This window comes from Callionymus lyra, chromosome 16 (assembly GCF_982586985.1).
Source record: "Callionymus lyra chromosome 16, fCalLyr1.hap1.1, whole genome shotgun sequence".
Classification (NCBI taxonomy): Eukaryota; Metazoa; Chordata; class Actinopteri; order Syngnathiformes; family Callionymidae; genus Callionymus; species Callionymus lyra.
Genome location: NC_141833.1, coordinates 16584066 through 16601337, shown reverse-complemented (window position 1 = coordinate 16601337; position 17272 = coordinate 16584066). Strand labels below are relative to the sequence as shown.

Here is a 17272-nt window from a genome sequence, read left to right as displayed (position 1 = left end):
CTCGTCCCTAGAGGGCCCCCTGCTGTTCGTCGCGCATCAGCGCTCCAGAGAGTCGGAGGCGAGAACATCAGTGGAGACGACTGGAGGACTTCCTCGTCCAGCTGGAGCATCAGACGCTGCTCAACATCTCTGACCTTTGATGAAGTGTCGAGAGGAAATGAGGCGTTCAAGTGTCAGCGCGAGCTTTTGACTCCTGAATATCGACCAGAACCTTCTAGAGCTTCAGCGGACCGAGTGTGAAGATATTGAGTGTCTCAGTCTGAGTTTTGAAGATATTTGATCAAGTTTTCTCTCTGAACCTCTTTGTGTATTTTATTATGTGTTCTCTCACCTCATTTTTCTCCGGGTTTGGGTCGCAGGGGCAGCAGCTTAAGAGGCCCAGACTTTCCTCGAAGGAGGGATCAATAAAGTTTTACCTTTCATCATCCAGCTTCTCCCGGGGACACCAAGGTGTTCCCAAAACCAGGTGGGAGACATAATCTCTCATAGTATTTCAGCTCAACAGAAAACACTTTTTTTTTTTTTTTTTAATTTAATTCAAAATAACTTTTTTCCTGGTTTGGGGATTTTTTTAATTAATGACAATGTATTGCAGGAAACAAAATGGCGTCGGTACAAACGTTCTCTCATTTTTATGCTCGTATTTTAGTGAGTAAACTTCCTTTTCGATTATTTTCTCCCTCAAAATAATTTTTACTGAATATTCTGATCACAATGAGGAGAAAAAGAATGGTGAGTATTTCTTTTTTAACTGTTTTATTGGCATAGTTTTGTGTATTTGATGTCATTTCAACATTTTTTTAATTATTATTTTTTTATTCCTAGTTTTTATACATTTTAACATTTAGTGTTTTTTCAAGTTGTATTGTCAATAGCAGCTAAATACAGGATATAACAGATTTCATGCTAGCAAGAAGCTAATTAGCTAGATTGCTAATGTTTTTATGTTGCTGTGTAATTGAGTTGAAGTTAAGGCGTTTATATCCGTATAAACATGTGTTTAAGTTCAAATAAAACATTTGTCCAGTGTTCAGAAGTATATAAATAAATTAGTGGGTTTTTTCATGTCAAGTGTTGATTTAAGACTATAAATAATTTAGTGTTTTCTTATGTCTTTAATATCAATGGCCACGGAATAAAGTAGAAAACAATGTCCTGCTAACATTTTTTACATTTGGCTAGACTGCTTTCTGGATATAAATTAGTTAGATTAGTTATTTTGATGTGTAAATGTAATTAATATAAAGTTTAAAACATTGTAAGCATTTGTTTAGGTAAGTGTTTATATTATACCGTACAATTGTGTGTCCAGTGTTCAGCATTCTATAATTTAGTGTTTATTTTTTTCATGTTTTTTGTAAATAGCAACTATATATTGGAGGTAAGTCATGCTAACGATGCGCTAATTAGCTAGGTTGCTAATGGTGTTATTTTGCTTTGTTATTGTGTTTAAATTAAGTTGATACATTTATAACTTTGTACAATTGTTCCAGTGTCAATATAGGCTATAAATAGTTTAGTGTTTTTTCATGTTTTAATGTAGCAACTATATATTGGAGGTAAGTCATGCTAACAACGCGCTAATTAGCTAGGTTACTAATGGTGTTATTTTGCTTTGTTATTGTGTTTAAATTAAGTTGATACATTTATAACTTTGTAAAACTTGTTCAAGTGTTAATATAGACTATAAATAGTTTACTGTTTTTTTCATGTTTATTGTCAATAGCAACTATATGTTGGAGGTAAGTCATGCTAACAACAAGCTAATTATTTAGGTTGCTATTTTTTATATTGCTTTGTAATTGTGTTTAATTGAATTTAATTTTGTGTTTTATGTTTTAATGTCCATAGCTACTAAATATAGGAATATAATAAACGTCCTGCTAACAACAAGCTAATTGGCTAGTTCAAGCATTTATTTTGCTCTGTATATGTGTTTAAAAAGTCAAGTTTAAAGAACTTTCTAAAAATGTAAGTATGCGTTTAAATTTGAATACTGTATAAAACATTTTTTTCCATCCAGTGCTCTAAAGTGTATAAATAATTTAGAGTTTTATTTTTTCAGATTTTTGATAAGTCCTGCTAACAACAAGCTAATTAGCAAGTTTGCTAATGTTGTTATTTTGCTGTGTAATCGTGTTCAATTGAAAACAGTGTTTAAATAAAACAAGATAATATTCATAATGTTATAAAGACTTAATCAAAACAAATCCAAACATAAAGCAAACTCGTATTTCTGCTGAATAATAATCTTTGTTTTAAAAAAATATATTTGACTTGTGTTTCCTGTGGTGTGTCCTCCTCCTCATCCTCCTCTTCCTCCTCTTCATCCTCCTCTTCCTCCTCCTCTCAGCTCGGCTCGTCTTCTCTCCTGCTCACCTGCTCCATCATGGACACAGGATTTGTCGCTCAGCTGGTTCCGGTCCTGGTTCTGTCCGTCCTGAGCGGAACCGCCGCGGAAGGTGAGCAAGAACCTCCGTCACTTTATGTCATTAGAACCCGCGGCGAGCGCGAGGAGAAGAACCGCGTCCGCGTGTTTAACTTTGAAACGGTTCCGGACTTTCATGGATCAGAAGGTTCTCCATGTTTTTAAACGTGATTGACATTTACAGCCGGAAACTGTCGACAAGTGTGAGTAACGTTCGCTCCACTGATCTTCATTTTCACGCACTTTTTCACTGTATATTCGTATTTATTTAAACTATAAATGACGTTTAACGTGTTGTTTTGACGTCATAATAGTTCCACAGACTCTCACTGAACACGTGTTTAGATGAACGATGTAACAGATGAAATATTATTCATGAACACATGAGTATTTGAAATATATTAAACTACTGTTCACTTGATTCTTTTCACGTTATATTAATAATTAATCCGTGAGCTCACTTTAAAATGAGACAATCACAGAAAATAAACTTTATAAAAAGTGTTTTAAAAGACACATTTTGTAATAAGACATAAAGCTGTCATCCCCAAAATACTTTATAATAATGAACAATAATAAATATTGATGTATTGTGTTTTTTTTTTTACAATACTGTGTTAATATTCAACAGTACTGTATCGATTTATTTTTTTGGGAGGGAAGTTATATTTATTTATTTCAAATCATGTTTTATTCTATACATTTTTGGGGTATATATTTTAATAAAGTGTGTAGAATATATATATATATATATATATATATATATATATAATATACCATGCAATCACATGCAATTTAACATCCGGCCGCTAGATGGCAGCAGTCATTACACCCTCCACCACTAAAGGGGCCATGAAGATCCCAGCGATGACTGGGCACGAGAGGATACAGTCGACTCCAGCGGCTTTTAAAGCTGTCGTTTGGACATATTTTGGTTTGAAAAACAAATTGAAGTAGCCAGTGTTTACCTCGAGGCCACATTAAATGTCAAGAATGTTTTTTGAGGTTTGTTTTTCTGCGATCGATTTCTACCAAATCGATGACTGGTGTTGGACCAGAAACAAAATCATTGAACTGGTGATGAAGGAAATATAAAACAATTTGACTGATCAGAACATAAAAAAAGTCTTTATATTTATTACTTTTATGTTGTGTATAATCTTTTAACAGATAGTCAGGAAGTGACTTTTCCTCTCGAACGTCAGACTGTTGACCAGATTTAATTGTTGATGGTTTAGACATCATTATAAAATACACAAGAGAACAAAATCTATATACAGAACACAATTTAAGAGAATATATCTATAAGTATAAAATACCTTTACTTCATCATCACTGTTGAATTTTCTATAGAATCATTGATAATCTCTGTTGTATGAATGAATCAAGTTTATTTCAGAACGTGTATAAAATATGTATTTTTGTACATACAAAACAAATGCATTAAAATGCTAATGAAGCAAATAAAAAACAGTCTTCATTTAGTAGCAAATTGCCAAATATCTCTACACAGATATTAATAAAAATGCATATTATATCACATTTATAACTATATTTAATCTCGTCTGGTATTATCTATATTAATCAATATAACATGATATAGTATAATATATATGCATATACTAAGCCAATAGTATTATAAATACATTATAAATTCACATCTAAACTATAATATTATGATTAAAACTCGTGTACATGTACAAAATATGCTCATTTAATTGCAATACAACCATCCACACTATTCTTTTTCTAGATTTGTCTCTTCTCATCCTCAGTTATCAGAGAAAAATTAAGAATATTCTCATGTACCTTTAAAAAAAAAATTTATACTAGTACCTTATCTTGTCTACATCACTTCATAGTTCATTATAACAACTGCTGCTGTGCCAGTGAAAGTTCAACTACAGTGATACCCTGAACCTCTCGTTGTTGTGTGACATTCACAGAAATCCTTCAGTGTCTGCAGGAGTCGATTTAAAAACCTTCTCTTGGATTCTCTGTCGGAAATGACTTCCATTAACATTTGACTAACGACAACACCTTTGTGTGCGTTTGTGTCGTCGTGACAGGACTGTGTGTGTTTTCTCTTGATTTATGTGGCACTGGTTGTGTTGCCCCCCCCCCCCGGGGGCTGTGGCTGCAGGTTGTTGCTGCGACTTTGACCTCATTCTGTTCCAGTTTCTGGTTCTGATCCAGAGCTGATGGTCAGATGGAGGCAGGAGAGACGATGACGTCGGTGTCGAGACAGATGGTTTCACCGCGGCGATGCTGCTGCACCTGTTTCTTCACCTCCATTGTTTCCATGATGGAGGAGAGAAGTTTCCATAGATTAGTGTTGTATACTATTGTAGTAAAAAGTATATATGTGTAGTATTGCCGACTACTTGACTCTGGTGTTGCAGTATTTACAGACCACATGACTCTTGACGAAGTCGTAACTGCTTTCATTTGTTTTCAAACCAAAATATGTCCAAACATCAGCTTTAAAAGCTGCTGGAGCCGACTGTATCCTCTCATCCTCAGTCATCACCAGGATCTCGGAGGGTAGCTGTACTAACAGCTATCTGTATCCCCTGCTTCCATATTGTAGTGCAGAAGTTTCACCGTTAGACCTGCAGAAGCTACAGTAAGCCATGATGTCAGCAAGGATCAGCCGGCTGGAGTCAACTGTATCCTCTAGTCCTCAGTCATCGCTGGGGTCTCACAAGATTTCCTAAGAAATGAATGCTGCCATCTAGCGATAGGAAGTTTAATTGCAACACACAAATAAACAGTATTTACGACTCTTGACGAAGTCGTAACTGCTTTCATTTGTTTTCAAACCAAAATATGTCAAAACATCAGCTTTAAAAGCCGCTGGAGTCACTGTATCCTCTCGTCCTCAGATTTTGTTTATTAATGACGGCTGCCTTCTAGCGACCGGAAGTTTAATCGCAACAAAAAAATGACTCATATATATATATATACATATATACTTAACTCTATATATTTTCATGTTTATTATAAATGAAAAAAAAGTTATTATTTTATTTTATACACACTTAATTGAAATACAAACCATAAAAATAACTCTAATAACAATAAAAGGTAATTAATAAAAGACGAAAAAGTGTGTGTATATATATATATATAAAATATTGGAAAAAAGCATAAGTCGATACAGTGCTGTTTACTTTCAATACTTGGAGTGTAAGAAAGTATCGCTACAGGTTGTTATTTTTAATAAAACTGTAGCGAGTCAACAGTTCTGCATTGATTTTCTTATGAATATATTATTTTTGGTATATTTGATATTTGATAACTGTTCTTTTATGATGTATAGGCTTGTATATAAATATAAATTTTCCCAATTAAAATGCAAATGTTCTTGGTGTTTGTTCATTTTTGTTTTTGCAAATTGACTTCCGGCCACTAGATGGCAGCAGTCATTACGTCCTCCGCAGCTAAAATCCCAGCAATGACTGAGGACGAGAGGATACAGTGACTCCAGCAGCTTAAAAAAAGCTGATGTTTAGACATATTTTGTTTTGAAAACAAATGAAATCAGTTACGACAAGAGTCATATGGTCTGTTAATTAAACACCAGAGTCAAGTACTGGACAATACTACAAATACATACTTGTTACTACAGTATCACTACCTATAGTATTGTATCGTGAGTGGTATTCTTGTCACTACACACCTGTGGTCGACACAGTCTGGTGACAAAAGAGAGTGAATATTCAAGCGTGTCTATAGTTCCTGACACGAGCTTCGACATCCGACGTCGTCACCGAGTCCATCACTGCAGCCACAACATCATCGTCCCGCAGAAGATGAAACGTCGCGACACATCCGTCTGGTTCTCCTGCTCCTTCTCCTCCATTTCCCCTCCTGCTGTTCGGACTCAGATCTGCTGCACATTCATGTTTCTTCTTGTTGTTTCCCAGCTGCTGCTCTCTGGCTCTCGCCGGCTCGGCTGGCCTCCTGATGGGTCTGGATCAGAGAGCTGCTGCTGTGTCACCGGCTCTCTTTCCACCGCTTTCTTCATCTCCGCTCCCTCCATCTCTTTCTTCTTCTTCTCATCCCTGCTTCATCTCTCCTGCTGCAGCACAAACTTTTTGGACATTTTTTCTGACGTAATGAATAATTTCTCGCTGCTGCGCGTCGACCTTTGACCCCGGACAAATCACCGCGGCGAACAGAATGAGTAGAGATCGATCGGAGCTGCTACACCGAACCCTCACCGCTGAGAATAGGTGGATGAAAGTAGCAGCTGTTTTGATTGACAGCTGGCGCATCCAATTAAAATCTCTCGGCTTCTACTCGAGGCGCGGACTTTACGAAAATATCACTCCGAAGAGGGAAAATCACATTATTTTTCTTCATTTTTACAGAATTCTGTGTGTAATTATTGATGTTGGTTCCATCTGAATCCTTATCTTATCTTAAACTCATAGGTCTTAAACGTATAGGTCGACAGGAAAGTGTATCTAATTGGATTCTGAGTCGACCATCTTGCAGGACGTGAGTTTGACACATGGTGTTGTGTCGATAAAGTTGTGAATCGACCTATTTTAACTATAGATAATGACCGAGTCGACAGTGAAAGGAGTCGCTGACGAATGTCAGTACGTGTCACGATATGGTAGCAACGATACGACACGTTACGATACTGTAGTAACAAGTATATATATGTGTAGTATTGTCGAGTACTTGACTCTGGTGTCGCAGAGTTTACAGACCACATGACACTTGACGAAGTTGTTACTGCATTGGAGTCCACTGTATCCTCTCGTCCTCAGTTAATCGCCGGGATCCTGTCGTTGTTCCTTTAGCGGCAGAGGAAGTAATGACTGCTGCCATCTAGCGGCTGCTAGTTTAATTAGAATACAAATATGAACAAACACTGCTAGTTGTACATAAAAGTGTTAAAAATCGTAACTATCTTTAATAACGTTGACAAAAATAGGCGGAAAAGTATATCTAATTTAAGTGTATTGCTATTTTTTTGATGTTACCGTGGTAAACATCAGTTCTTTTAAAGATGCAGGCGTTGACTGTATCCTCTCATGCTCAGTAATCACTGGGATTTTTATTGTTCCTTTAGCCGTGGAGGACGTGATCACTGCTGCCATCTAGCGGCTGCTAGTTTAATTATAATACAAATATGAACAAACACTGTGAATTGTACATAAAAGTTTGCATAATTGTAACTATCTTTAATAACGTTGACAAAAATAGGCGAAAAATTATATCTAATTCAAGTGTATTGCTATTTTTCTGATGTTACCATGGTAAACATCAGCTTTTAAAGAAGCTGGCGTCAACTGTATCCTCTCGTCCTCAGTTAATCGCCGGGATCTTGTCACTGTTCCTTTAGCGGCGGAGGAAGTAATGACTGCTGCCATCTAGGGGCTGCAAGTTTAATTAGAATACAAATATGAACGAACGCTGTGACTTGTACATTAAAGTGTTAAAAATCTTAACTATCTTTAAGAACTTTGACAAAAATAGACAAAAAATTTATATATATTTAAGTGTGTTACTATTTTCTTGATGTGGCAAACATCAGCTCTTTTAAAGATGCTGACGTCAACTGTATCCTCTCATCCTCAGCAATCCCTGGGATTTTTATTGTTCCTCTAGCCGTGGAGGACGTGATCAATGCTGCCATCTAGCGGCCTGGGAGTTTAATTGCAACACTATCCTGGCCACAGTTGAAATATACTCAAGTTCTCGTCTGAATATGAGTCACTGGAGTGTTTTCTAGTCACTTTGTGTGGACGAGTTGGTCCGACCGCTCTGCCATAACAAGCTCCTATAGAGAAACTAAGTGTCGGCTCCACGTCGCTCGTCTTTAAGAGGTTCTGTCGACTCACCGGTGACTGACTGACAGCAGCCATTAAACCCTCGCTGTTCCTTCTCTGTCAAGACCCCTGAAAGTCTCTGACCTTTTTGTTGCAACGTTCCTGACTCTGCTGCTGCAGGTCGTCCCATTCTTCTTCTCTGCTCTGGTTACCGCGGTAACGGCAAGAAAATAGCAACACACGTAATACTTTTATCACCATTCCTTTTTTGTCAAAGTTTTCCAATAAAATAAGTTAAGAATTGTAACACTTTTTTTTTTTTTTTTATGTATAGTTCACAGCCTTTGTTCATTTTTGTGTTGTTATTAAACTTCCGGCAACTAGATGGCAGCCGTCATTACACCCTCTGCCGCTAAACGAGCATTGACAAGATCCGGTTGATGACTGAGGATGAGAGGATACAGTGGACTCCAGCAGGTTTTAAACTGACGTTTGGACATATCTTTCTCTCGCTACACTTGACATTTCTCATGCTTTTTATAAGATAAATAAATACTATATATCATATATTTTCTCATGTAAAAACTTTAGTATGTTTTGCGTAAATCTGGCCAATCACGAAAGGTACCACGCAAATATCGACCAATCAGAGGCAACATAAGGCGGGTCTATCTTTCGTACCACTACACAGAGACATTGAGTCATTGAATCGACAAGTCGATGTTATTTACAACATTTTAACACAACAGCCGACATCGCACATCACTTCTTCATCCTTAATCTGGAGATGTATCGCTTAACTCTGTGATGAAGAATACTCTCAAATTAAGAGCTTTGAATAGCTGCACTTACTTGTAATCCTATTATCATTGTGATGAACTCTATTGTTGAAAATACACGTTTGTTATTCATTGTTTAAAACACATTTCGATTTTCACCCCGTTCATAGATTTCAGCGCATTCAAATTTTAAAAAAATAATTTAATAAAAGCGCAACTTTAAGGTGCGAAATAATAAAATATCACAACATGACGATGTTCCTGCAAAATATCATAACATTTTATTAAGAGTTTTGGGGGAAATTCAACATTTAATCATCATATTTTAACCGTCTTCGTCTTATGACAAAAGTGTGTTGGCGTCCCTCTATCGTCAGCTTTCAGTACTACTTCCTGTTTCGTGGTCTTCCTGGAGGGTCTTCGACGTCCGCCCGGAGCTGCCGCGAGCGTAATCCCAGCCTAATAACTGATAATACCACCGACGCCAAGTGACTTTAATCTCCCGCTAATGGCGGGTAATTCACTTCCCGGGTTTCGTCGCGTCGATGATGATTTGCATTTCCAACCCTCGCCGCCCGTCACGGTTTGTGTCTTAGCTGTCGTGAGTGTGTGTGTGTGTGTGTGTGTGTCGTAGGTGAGCTTGTGTCGTCTTGTGACCGCGGTGGAATCTTTGGTTGTGTGTTCCATCTCAGTCGAGAATCTATCAACATGATCTTTTATTGTATTATTTGTTATTTCGTTGAAGATATACACAATTTTCCTACATTATAAATCGGATCACTCGTCTCTAAACATATACGAAGATACAGTGTGTTACGAGGTGGTACTAGCTCACTGCAGCTAACATTATTAGCCACAAGCTAACAGGTATAGCATTACGTTTAACATTGTCTTTACTTTATTTTACAGTAAAAAAAACTTCATTGCAACTATTATGTGTGATGGAGTACTATGTTAACCACTGTCTTATTATCAAACTGCTTGAGACCTCGGCTCCTGCAAGGAGTTGTCTGTGATGAAACTTTAAAAACAGTGTCTTTGTAAAGAACAGTGTTACAGGGTTGTTTGTATGTATAGCTGTAGGATCGATATAAGTAACTTTTATCTGAGACAAAACACTTATTTTTTTCGATCTATTTATATATTAAGTATGAAGTTAATCATGTGAATCATGAAATAAAAAAATTAAAAAAATCGAAAAGAAGAATTCTGCATGAAAATGTTGCTGATCACTTTCATGGGAATTTTGTTTTTTTATTTTTTTATTTACAATAACACACACTACTCTTGCAGTTCCACGTTGAAATTCATTTTTAAATATGTTTACATTTCCTAAAGCTTCTGAACTAGCACTTAGTTCTACAGATTCTTGTGGCCTTCAAGTCGAGACGTTTCAAAGAAACGTTGACACTTGAGACCGAGAAGAAACACTAGGGAGTCGTCGGCGAAGAGCTTCACTCGCTGTAGAATAAAACCTCCTCAAAGGCCGCCAGTGACTCCGAGTCTGAGTCTGGAAACTCAGGACCCGCCGCACGTGATCCACGCCCGTCCTCCAGATGAAGTCAACGACCGTGGAATTATTTATCGGGAGCGTTTTTCAAATGAGCTACAGTGAATTATTGAAGCGCCGGCATCTCGACGCCAATCCAAGTGTGTTATTGCTCGTCAGACGCCGCGCTCTCGAGCAGGCGGTTATTTAAGCCCGGGAAGCTCCGGGAGAATATTAGAGGCGCTTGATTAAATCTCCCAGCTCATCTATTCCAGGATTACACTGCCGAGGAAATCCCCGGCCCGACGTGTGAGCTCAGCAGCTTTTTGAGCCGAGGAGGATTCTTTGCCGGACTTTATTGCTTCTCGCTGTGTTTTCGGTGGAAAAAGAAGAAGTACAAACCCGCCTCATGACTCGTGACGCGCCGGGATGAACATAAACGCGTGATAGTTTATCGTCTTTCGCGGCGTGCGGATGGATGGAGTGACGGAGGTCGGAGGAACGAGTGTGGGCGCTGTCACTCATGGATGTGATTTATTGACTCGGAGCGCCGAACAGAAGTGTAACACAGAAGTGACGGCGTGTGTGTGTTCTGCTCCCACAGGAGGCCGGCGCTCGACAAATAAAGTCGTTTATCACGGCCACGCCAACGATGACAGGCCGGTGACTCCCCGGAGGTCGACTCCCCTTTTTTTTTACACCGGCGCGCCTTAGCCCGAAGCAACTCCACCGGTGTCTTCCCGGTTTGTTTCCAAGCCTCTGCTACAAAGGTCAAGAGTCAAGAAAAAAAACCCTTCATTTTGTCAGATAATGCAAGAGGGTTAAAGTATGTTGGTCCGATCTTGATCCTGGACAAGGTCAAGGTTCAGACTTTTTCGCGTCTGGTAAGAGTACCATCCAAGTTTCGTGGTGCTATGTTATGATGACCCCGCCCACCGCGAGTCGGAGGTAGGGACCGTGGAAACTAAACACGACATTGTGGTCCAGTCGAATCAAGGAGGGCTGGAACTGTTTTGAGGTAAAGCCCCACTAGGTCGACCTACTTACAAAAGGTCACCTACGTCATGACGTTATTTGAGGTCATAAATGGAAACAACACCGGAAATTAAACTCAGTAATATGTCCTTGTAATTCACAAAATCTGGGTTGAATTTAATGTGGGGTTTAAAGTCAAAATGTTGGATAAAAGAGGCACAGTTGTTTAATTTGGTTTTGAAACATTTATTTTTGTCGATGATACATTGCTCTCTGTCAGATCTGGGCTCTGATTTGAAGTTAAGATTGTGTTACTGATGGAAAAAAAAGTTTCTGAAAACGTATTGAAGCTGAGACCCGGCTATCCTCCCTCTCCCATATTGTACTGCAACAGTTAGCAAAGCATTTGGTGTGAGCCCACCTTTGGAGAGAGTAGTTTTGTCGTCAAGGGGAGACTCGGGAGTAGAAACAAGTGAGGAGTCATGATGTCTCCGAGGAAAGTCTGGTTCTCTTGTTTGTTTTAAGCCGTCAAGTAAGTAAGTAAGTTAGTAATGGTTATTTATAAAGCGCCTTCCTAGACCAGGGTCACAAAGTGCTTTAACAATCCGGAAGCGTTTTCAGGAACCATCAGCAGATTCTGATCCACAGACCTCAGAGCCCGAGCTGGGGTGTAAGGCTGGATCAGATCACTGATGGAAGGTCTGACCATGAAAAGATCTGAAAGTAAGAAGCAGAATTTTAAAATGGAACCAGAAAGAAAAACTGGCAGCCATTAAAGAGTTTAAGGGAATCGGGGAAATGTGAGTTCTTCTACTAGAGCCGCCAACAACTGCTTCACTTCCCGATCGCCATCAAAGTTGCCTCTCGATTCCTGCGGGGGTTTCGTTCCGTTTCCTCTAACTTGTTTAATTTGACAACATTTATTCAAACTTTAAATCTAAACATTGTATAGGGCGTTTCATCCTTCTCAACAGCTCTCTCATTAACGGTGATATAAGCAGCTCCCACTGCTGTTTATCACTTCAGACATAGAAACTTGGACGTAGAATAAAAAAAGTATTGTAGCAACCAATCAGTCGTCACTTTATAGAGTAGTGTGTAGAAATGCATCATGGGAGTTCTTTGTTTTTTTCTAAGCTTTCCCGTTCATTTGTCGCAGCTTGTTGGCGATACATTCCGATGCAGTACGGCCCGTGAAAGATGAAACCAGTGGAAGGTGGAAGACAACTGTATAATAATATCTGGTTATCGTCCATTTGATCGCCTCTGTAGCGGCTCCGGCATAACTCGTGTTATCGGGGATCGTGCGGCGCCCGCGAGTGGGTCCCTGTGATGAAGATATTGTGTCGGGGCTCGACGACCGCATGTGCCGCGACAGTTTGTCAAGTCGGAGTCGCTCCCGCAACATCTGCTCTTTCTTTTTCCCATTTTCCAGCCGAGCGACCTCAGAGGTGTGCACGGGCGTCTATCTGCTTTCAAGACACGCCGCCTCACATTTTGGCGGTGATTTAACTCGTAAGATGAAGCGGGAGGGGGGGGGCGGCGGCGGCGAGCGGGAGTAGAAAGAGATAGGAGACCGAAATGAGCAACGAGGGAGGAGGGAAGTGGGAGGACGGATGAACGGCTGCAGCCGAGGAGAGAGCGATCGCTGTGAGTAAAGGGATGAGGGAGGGAAGAGGACGCGATAAGAAAGTGTCGAGCTAATCGTTTCTGCTCTGACATTTTCCACCAAGTCTTCAATTTCACCCCCGTTGGTTTTCCAGGGGCGTGTTTGCATGTTCGCCCAAAAAAAACCCCGGCGTGCCCTCCGGACCCTTCTGGGAGTCTAAGAATGATGATGATGATGATGATGGTGATGATATCACGCCGTTGAAACATCTGCGTGTGACGGCGCTGAGACGAATCGTCTTTGATGTGCAGCTTCTTATGTTTTCTGGCACCTCGGATTGTGATCGTCTGTTGTGCTGCCATCTTCTTTTATCCGAGAGGGAACCGTGGAGGATTCCAGCTACGCAACTGTCAGGACTCGGTTCAACTCGGTGTAACAGAGGCGCCCCCTAGTGGTCACCGTGTGGACTGCAAGTGTTGATGAAAGCAAAGTGTTGGCTCTTTAATCCATTTTTTTACACTAATTTTTCTAGGTAGTTATTTTAGTCTAACATGAAGAAAGTTTCTTGTTTGGATCCCTTTCTTTTTTCTCTGCACTGATTTTCTACGACGGGCCAAAAACAAGTATATATGTGTAGTATTGTCGAGTACTTGACTCTGGTGTTGCAGAATTTACAGACCACATGACTCTTGACGAAGTTGTAATTGCTTTCATTTGTTTTGAAACCAAAATATGTGCAAACATCAGCTTTAAAAGATGCTGGAGTTGACTGTATCCTCTCGTCCTCAGTTATAGCCAGGATTTCATTGTTCCTTTAGTAAGGATGACTGCTGCTAGCTAGACAATTGACGTTTTTAAAAAACATTTTACACACTTTATTGTAAACCATAAAAGAAAATGAATAATATATATCTATATATTTACTAAAGTCCAAAAAGTTGCTTTTTTATTTATTAACTTTGAAAGAAATTGGTACATTGCCGTCAAATATTGATACAGTATTGTGAAAAAAAAGTATTGCGATAACACCCTTAACCCTTTGCTTTTGCAACACAAAAATGAACAAATTTACACTTTGAAATAAAATCCATAAAATAAAATAATTACTAGTGAAAAAGTACAAATTAAACAAAACGATTTTTATGTGTATCAATAATTTCCTACACCCGTAGTTTGTGTGGTTCTCCGTACTTCATAGACCTGTCAAAGGTGTTGCTAACCTCTCACCCTTAGTAGCTGGGACTCCAGCCCCCTCTCGGCCTTCTTTACACAACCATGCGAAAAGGTTTCGACAGTCGTGAGAAAAGTTCAACTCGAGACAAACATCATTGTTTATCTGTAAAAGTTTTTCAAGAGCAACATTTGGGAGAGCTTCTCCAAAAAAAACTCTGATTTGGTTCCCCGAGCGTGAAACTCCACGGCTGCCAAGATAGGACTCACAATCTTCCTCTGCTGGTTAACCTCCTGCTGCAGGGAAGTCTCTGAACAACTCACGGAAGGAACCCAGAATTACCTGCTTTAAGAGCCCTCGACTACACACTCGCACACTTGTTGAGACACACAACACACTCGGTCTCTTCTTAAGGGAGAGTCTCAGGAAACGTATCACGAAAATTAGAGAAAATCCTTGAATCTGTTTTTTAAACAACGCATTAATAAACCTCCTTGGCAGAGGTATACCAGCGGCGAGCGGTCCGGTCCATAACTGAATACATAAACAAAGCTCCGGTCAGTGCGACGCCTTCATAAATAATAATGATTTGACTCCAAAGCACTTTCCGTCGGTTTCCCTCGGCCTGTGTGAGCGCGAGCCCCGGCGTCGCAGAAGTCATTGTGCCGCAATAACACCTATTCTTCTTCTAAAGAGACTCATTTGCATTAAAATACTTTCTATTCCGGGGCGCGGGGACGTTCGTCTTTATGAATCCCGAGCGTCCAATTTGGTGTTTAATTTGTGAAATAAATTAGATTTGCTTGAACGGAGAGCAAAGCCCTTTTGTGGCGTGTTTTATTTGAATGACAGAAGCAAATTACCCACCGTGGCAGTTTTGTTTTCTCTCCTCCGAGACGCGATCGTTTGCCACGAACGCATTTCAGGCAATAAATTCACATTATTTACCCAGCGCAGCGTGGGAATCGCTGGTAGCTCTCCTTCGCCGAGGCTCCGGCACTCACCCCGAGGCGCCTCCTTTTCGTAGGAGCGTCGGATTTCAAGGCGGAATATTTTCAGGGGGCTTCATTGTTTTTTTTTGTTTTCTGAAGTCAAAGAAAATCCTTCGGCAGTTGTGTTGCCTGGCGTGCGTCGTCACCCCGGGAGTGTGGAGATGAAACGCTCGCTCTGATGGGGCTTGTCGCTTTTCAGATCACTTCATTTGTCTCCCACTCAGCCTCCCACACTGGCTGCGATGAGACACAATCACGCCGCTTGATTGCCGCGTCCTGTTGGCGGCGCCGAGGCAGGAATCTACTGCCGAAGTTGCGTGCGGAGGCTGAGGGAACCACGTATATCGTGGCATCAAAAAATGAATCACCGGGATTGACGGCTGGACAACTGCGGCGACGTAAAGAACAAATATTCTTCTTGTTAGCCGGCGAGCAGGTGCTGCTTCTGTCAGACGGATTCATTTCCAGCCAGAGGCGGCGAGCGCGGAGAGACGAGATAACAAACGTCAGGTCGCATCTTCATCAAACCCGCTGGAGGACAGGAAACATTCTGTACACATGTTGTTATTGGTGATTATCTGCTTGTACGCAGATGATGTGCTGGTGAGTGGATCGTTGTTGCTGGGATCTGAGGCCAGAAGTTGATCATGGACTTTCGAACAGTTTTTTCTTGGATTCATCTCTGCTAGATTGATGGTACAATTATCCGATCTGCCATTTTGATGTTCCCAGAACATTAGACGCCCTCCAGCGGATATAGCTACGTTTTAGATTCGCTTGAGAGAGGAAGTTGTGGACCTGTTTATGTGCCTAGAGATAGGATCACACCGCTAAAGTCTTTGGCCACTATAGATCCTGACCCGTTTGAAGGAAGGTGGTCCAATTGTAAGACTAACTTGGGAGAGAGCACCTTGTTTGCCAGTTTGAGCTCCTTCCCCACCAGAGAGACTACATTCCATGCACCTGAAGATGCGATCATACTGCCAAGGGCTTTAACGACTACCCAGCTCACTTTGCTCCTGACCTGTTTGGCCCCTCCCACATATAGTAAACCAATAAAAAGATGGTCCTATATTGGAGGTTTACCTGAGAAAGGACCTCCTTCACCAGCTCGGGCTCCATTACCATCCGAGAGACCACATTCCATGTCTCTGGAGATTGGATCATACCACCAAGGTCTTTGCACATTACCCAGCTCACATTGTTTCTGGACCCGTAGGCCCCTCCCACATAGAGTGACCAATAGGAAGGCGGTCCAATTGTAAGACTAACTTGAGAGAGGACCTTGTGAGCCAGTTTGGACTCCTTCCCCACCAAAGAGATGCGATCATACCACCAAGGACTTTGACCACTACCGAGCTCACATTGCTCCAGGACCCTTTGGCACCTCCCATGTATAGGGAACCCATAGAAAGATGTGCCCATGGTACCTTTTAGGCCTGACCTTTTACCCCAGGCCTTGCTCCAGGTTGAGGTTTCTAGGGACTTTCGTCTGGAACACACTAGCAGTTCAAAAGACAAAGAGATTTAAGATGAACCTTCGTAGCTCGGACTAAAGCTCACATTGGAAGATGGTCCCACAGTGCATTTCAGACCACAGGCTCAGCTGTTACATCCTTGCACCAGAGCCTCCACCCTAGACCTGACTCCAGGGAAAGTTCCTAGTGACCCACGACTGGGCAAAGAAGACTCCAGCAGTTCAAAAGACAAAGAGATTCTAGATGAACCTTCATCGCTGGGACTCCAGCTCACATTGCTCCAGAACCCTTTGGCCCCTCCAACAGATAGTGGACCCACAGAAAGGTGGTCTCGCAGTGCCTTTTAGGCTAAAGGCTAAGCTGTTACACCCTTGCACTGGAGCCTCCACCCTGAGCCTGACTCCAAGTTCCTAGTGACCGTTGTCTGGGCAAGGGAGACCGGGTGCCATTTCTTTGAATCATCATCATCTTTTAAACTATTCTTTGTTTGGTTCCTCCTCCATGGTTGTCTTGAGTGACCCTTGCAAGCGCATAGAAGCCCCAACAAAATACCTTCTGGGAT

The 17272-nt window shown here is 40.7% G+C and overlaps 1 protein-coding gene across 2 annotated transcripts in view; it reads left to right on the top strand.

Moving 5' to 3' along the window:
- Positions 1 to 2214: 2214 nt before the first annotated feature.
- Positions 2215 to 17272, top strand: part of LOC148063964 (contactin-associated protein-like 5) — a 67511-nt gene continuing 52453 nt past the window's right edge. For both annotated transcript variants that reach the window (XM_087810955.1, XM_087810954.1), the window contains exon 1: positions 2215 to 2462. In XM_087810955.1, the coding sequence (XP_087667081.1) occupies positions 2390 to 2462 (73 nt within the window). In that variant the 5' untranslated portion in view covers positions 2215 to 2389. The remainder of the gene's footprint in view (positions 2463 to 17272) is intronic.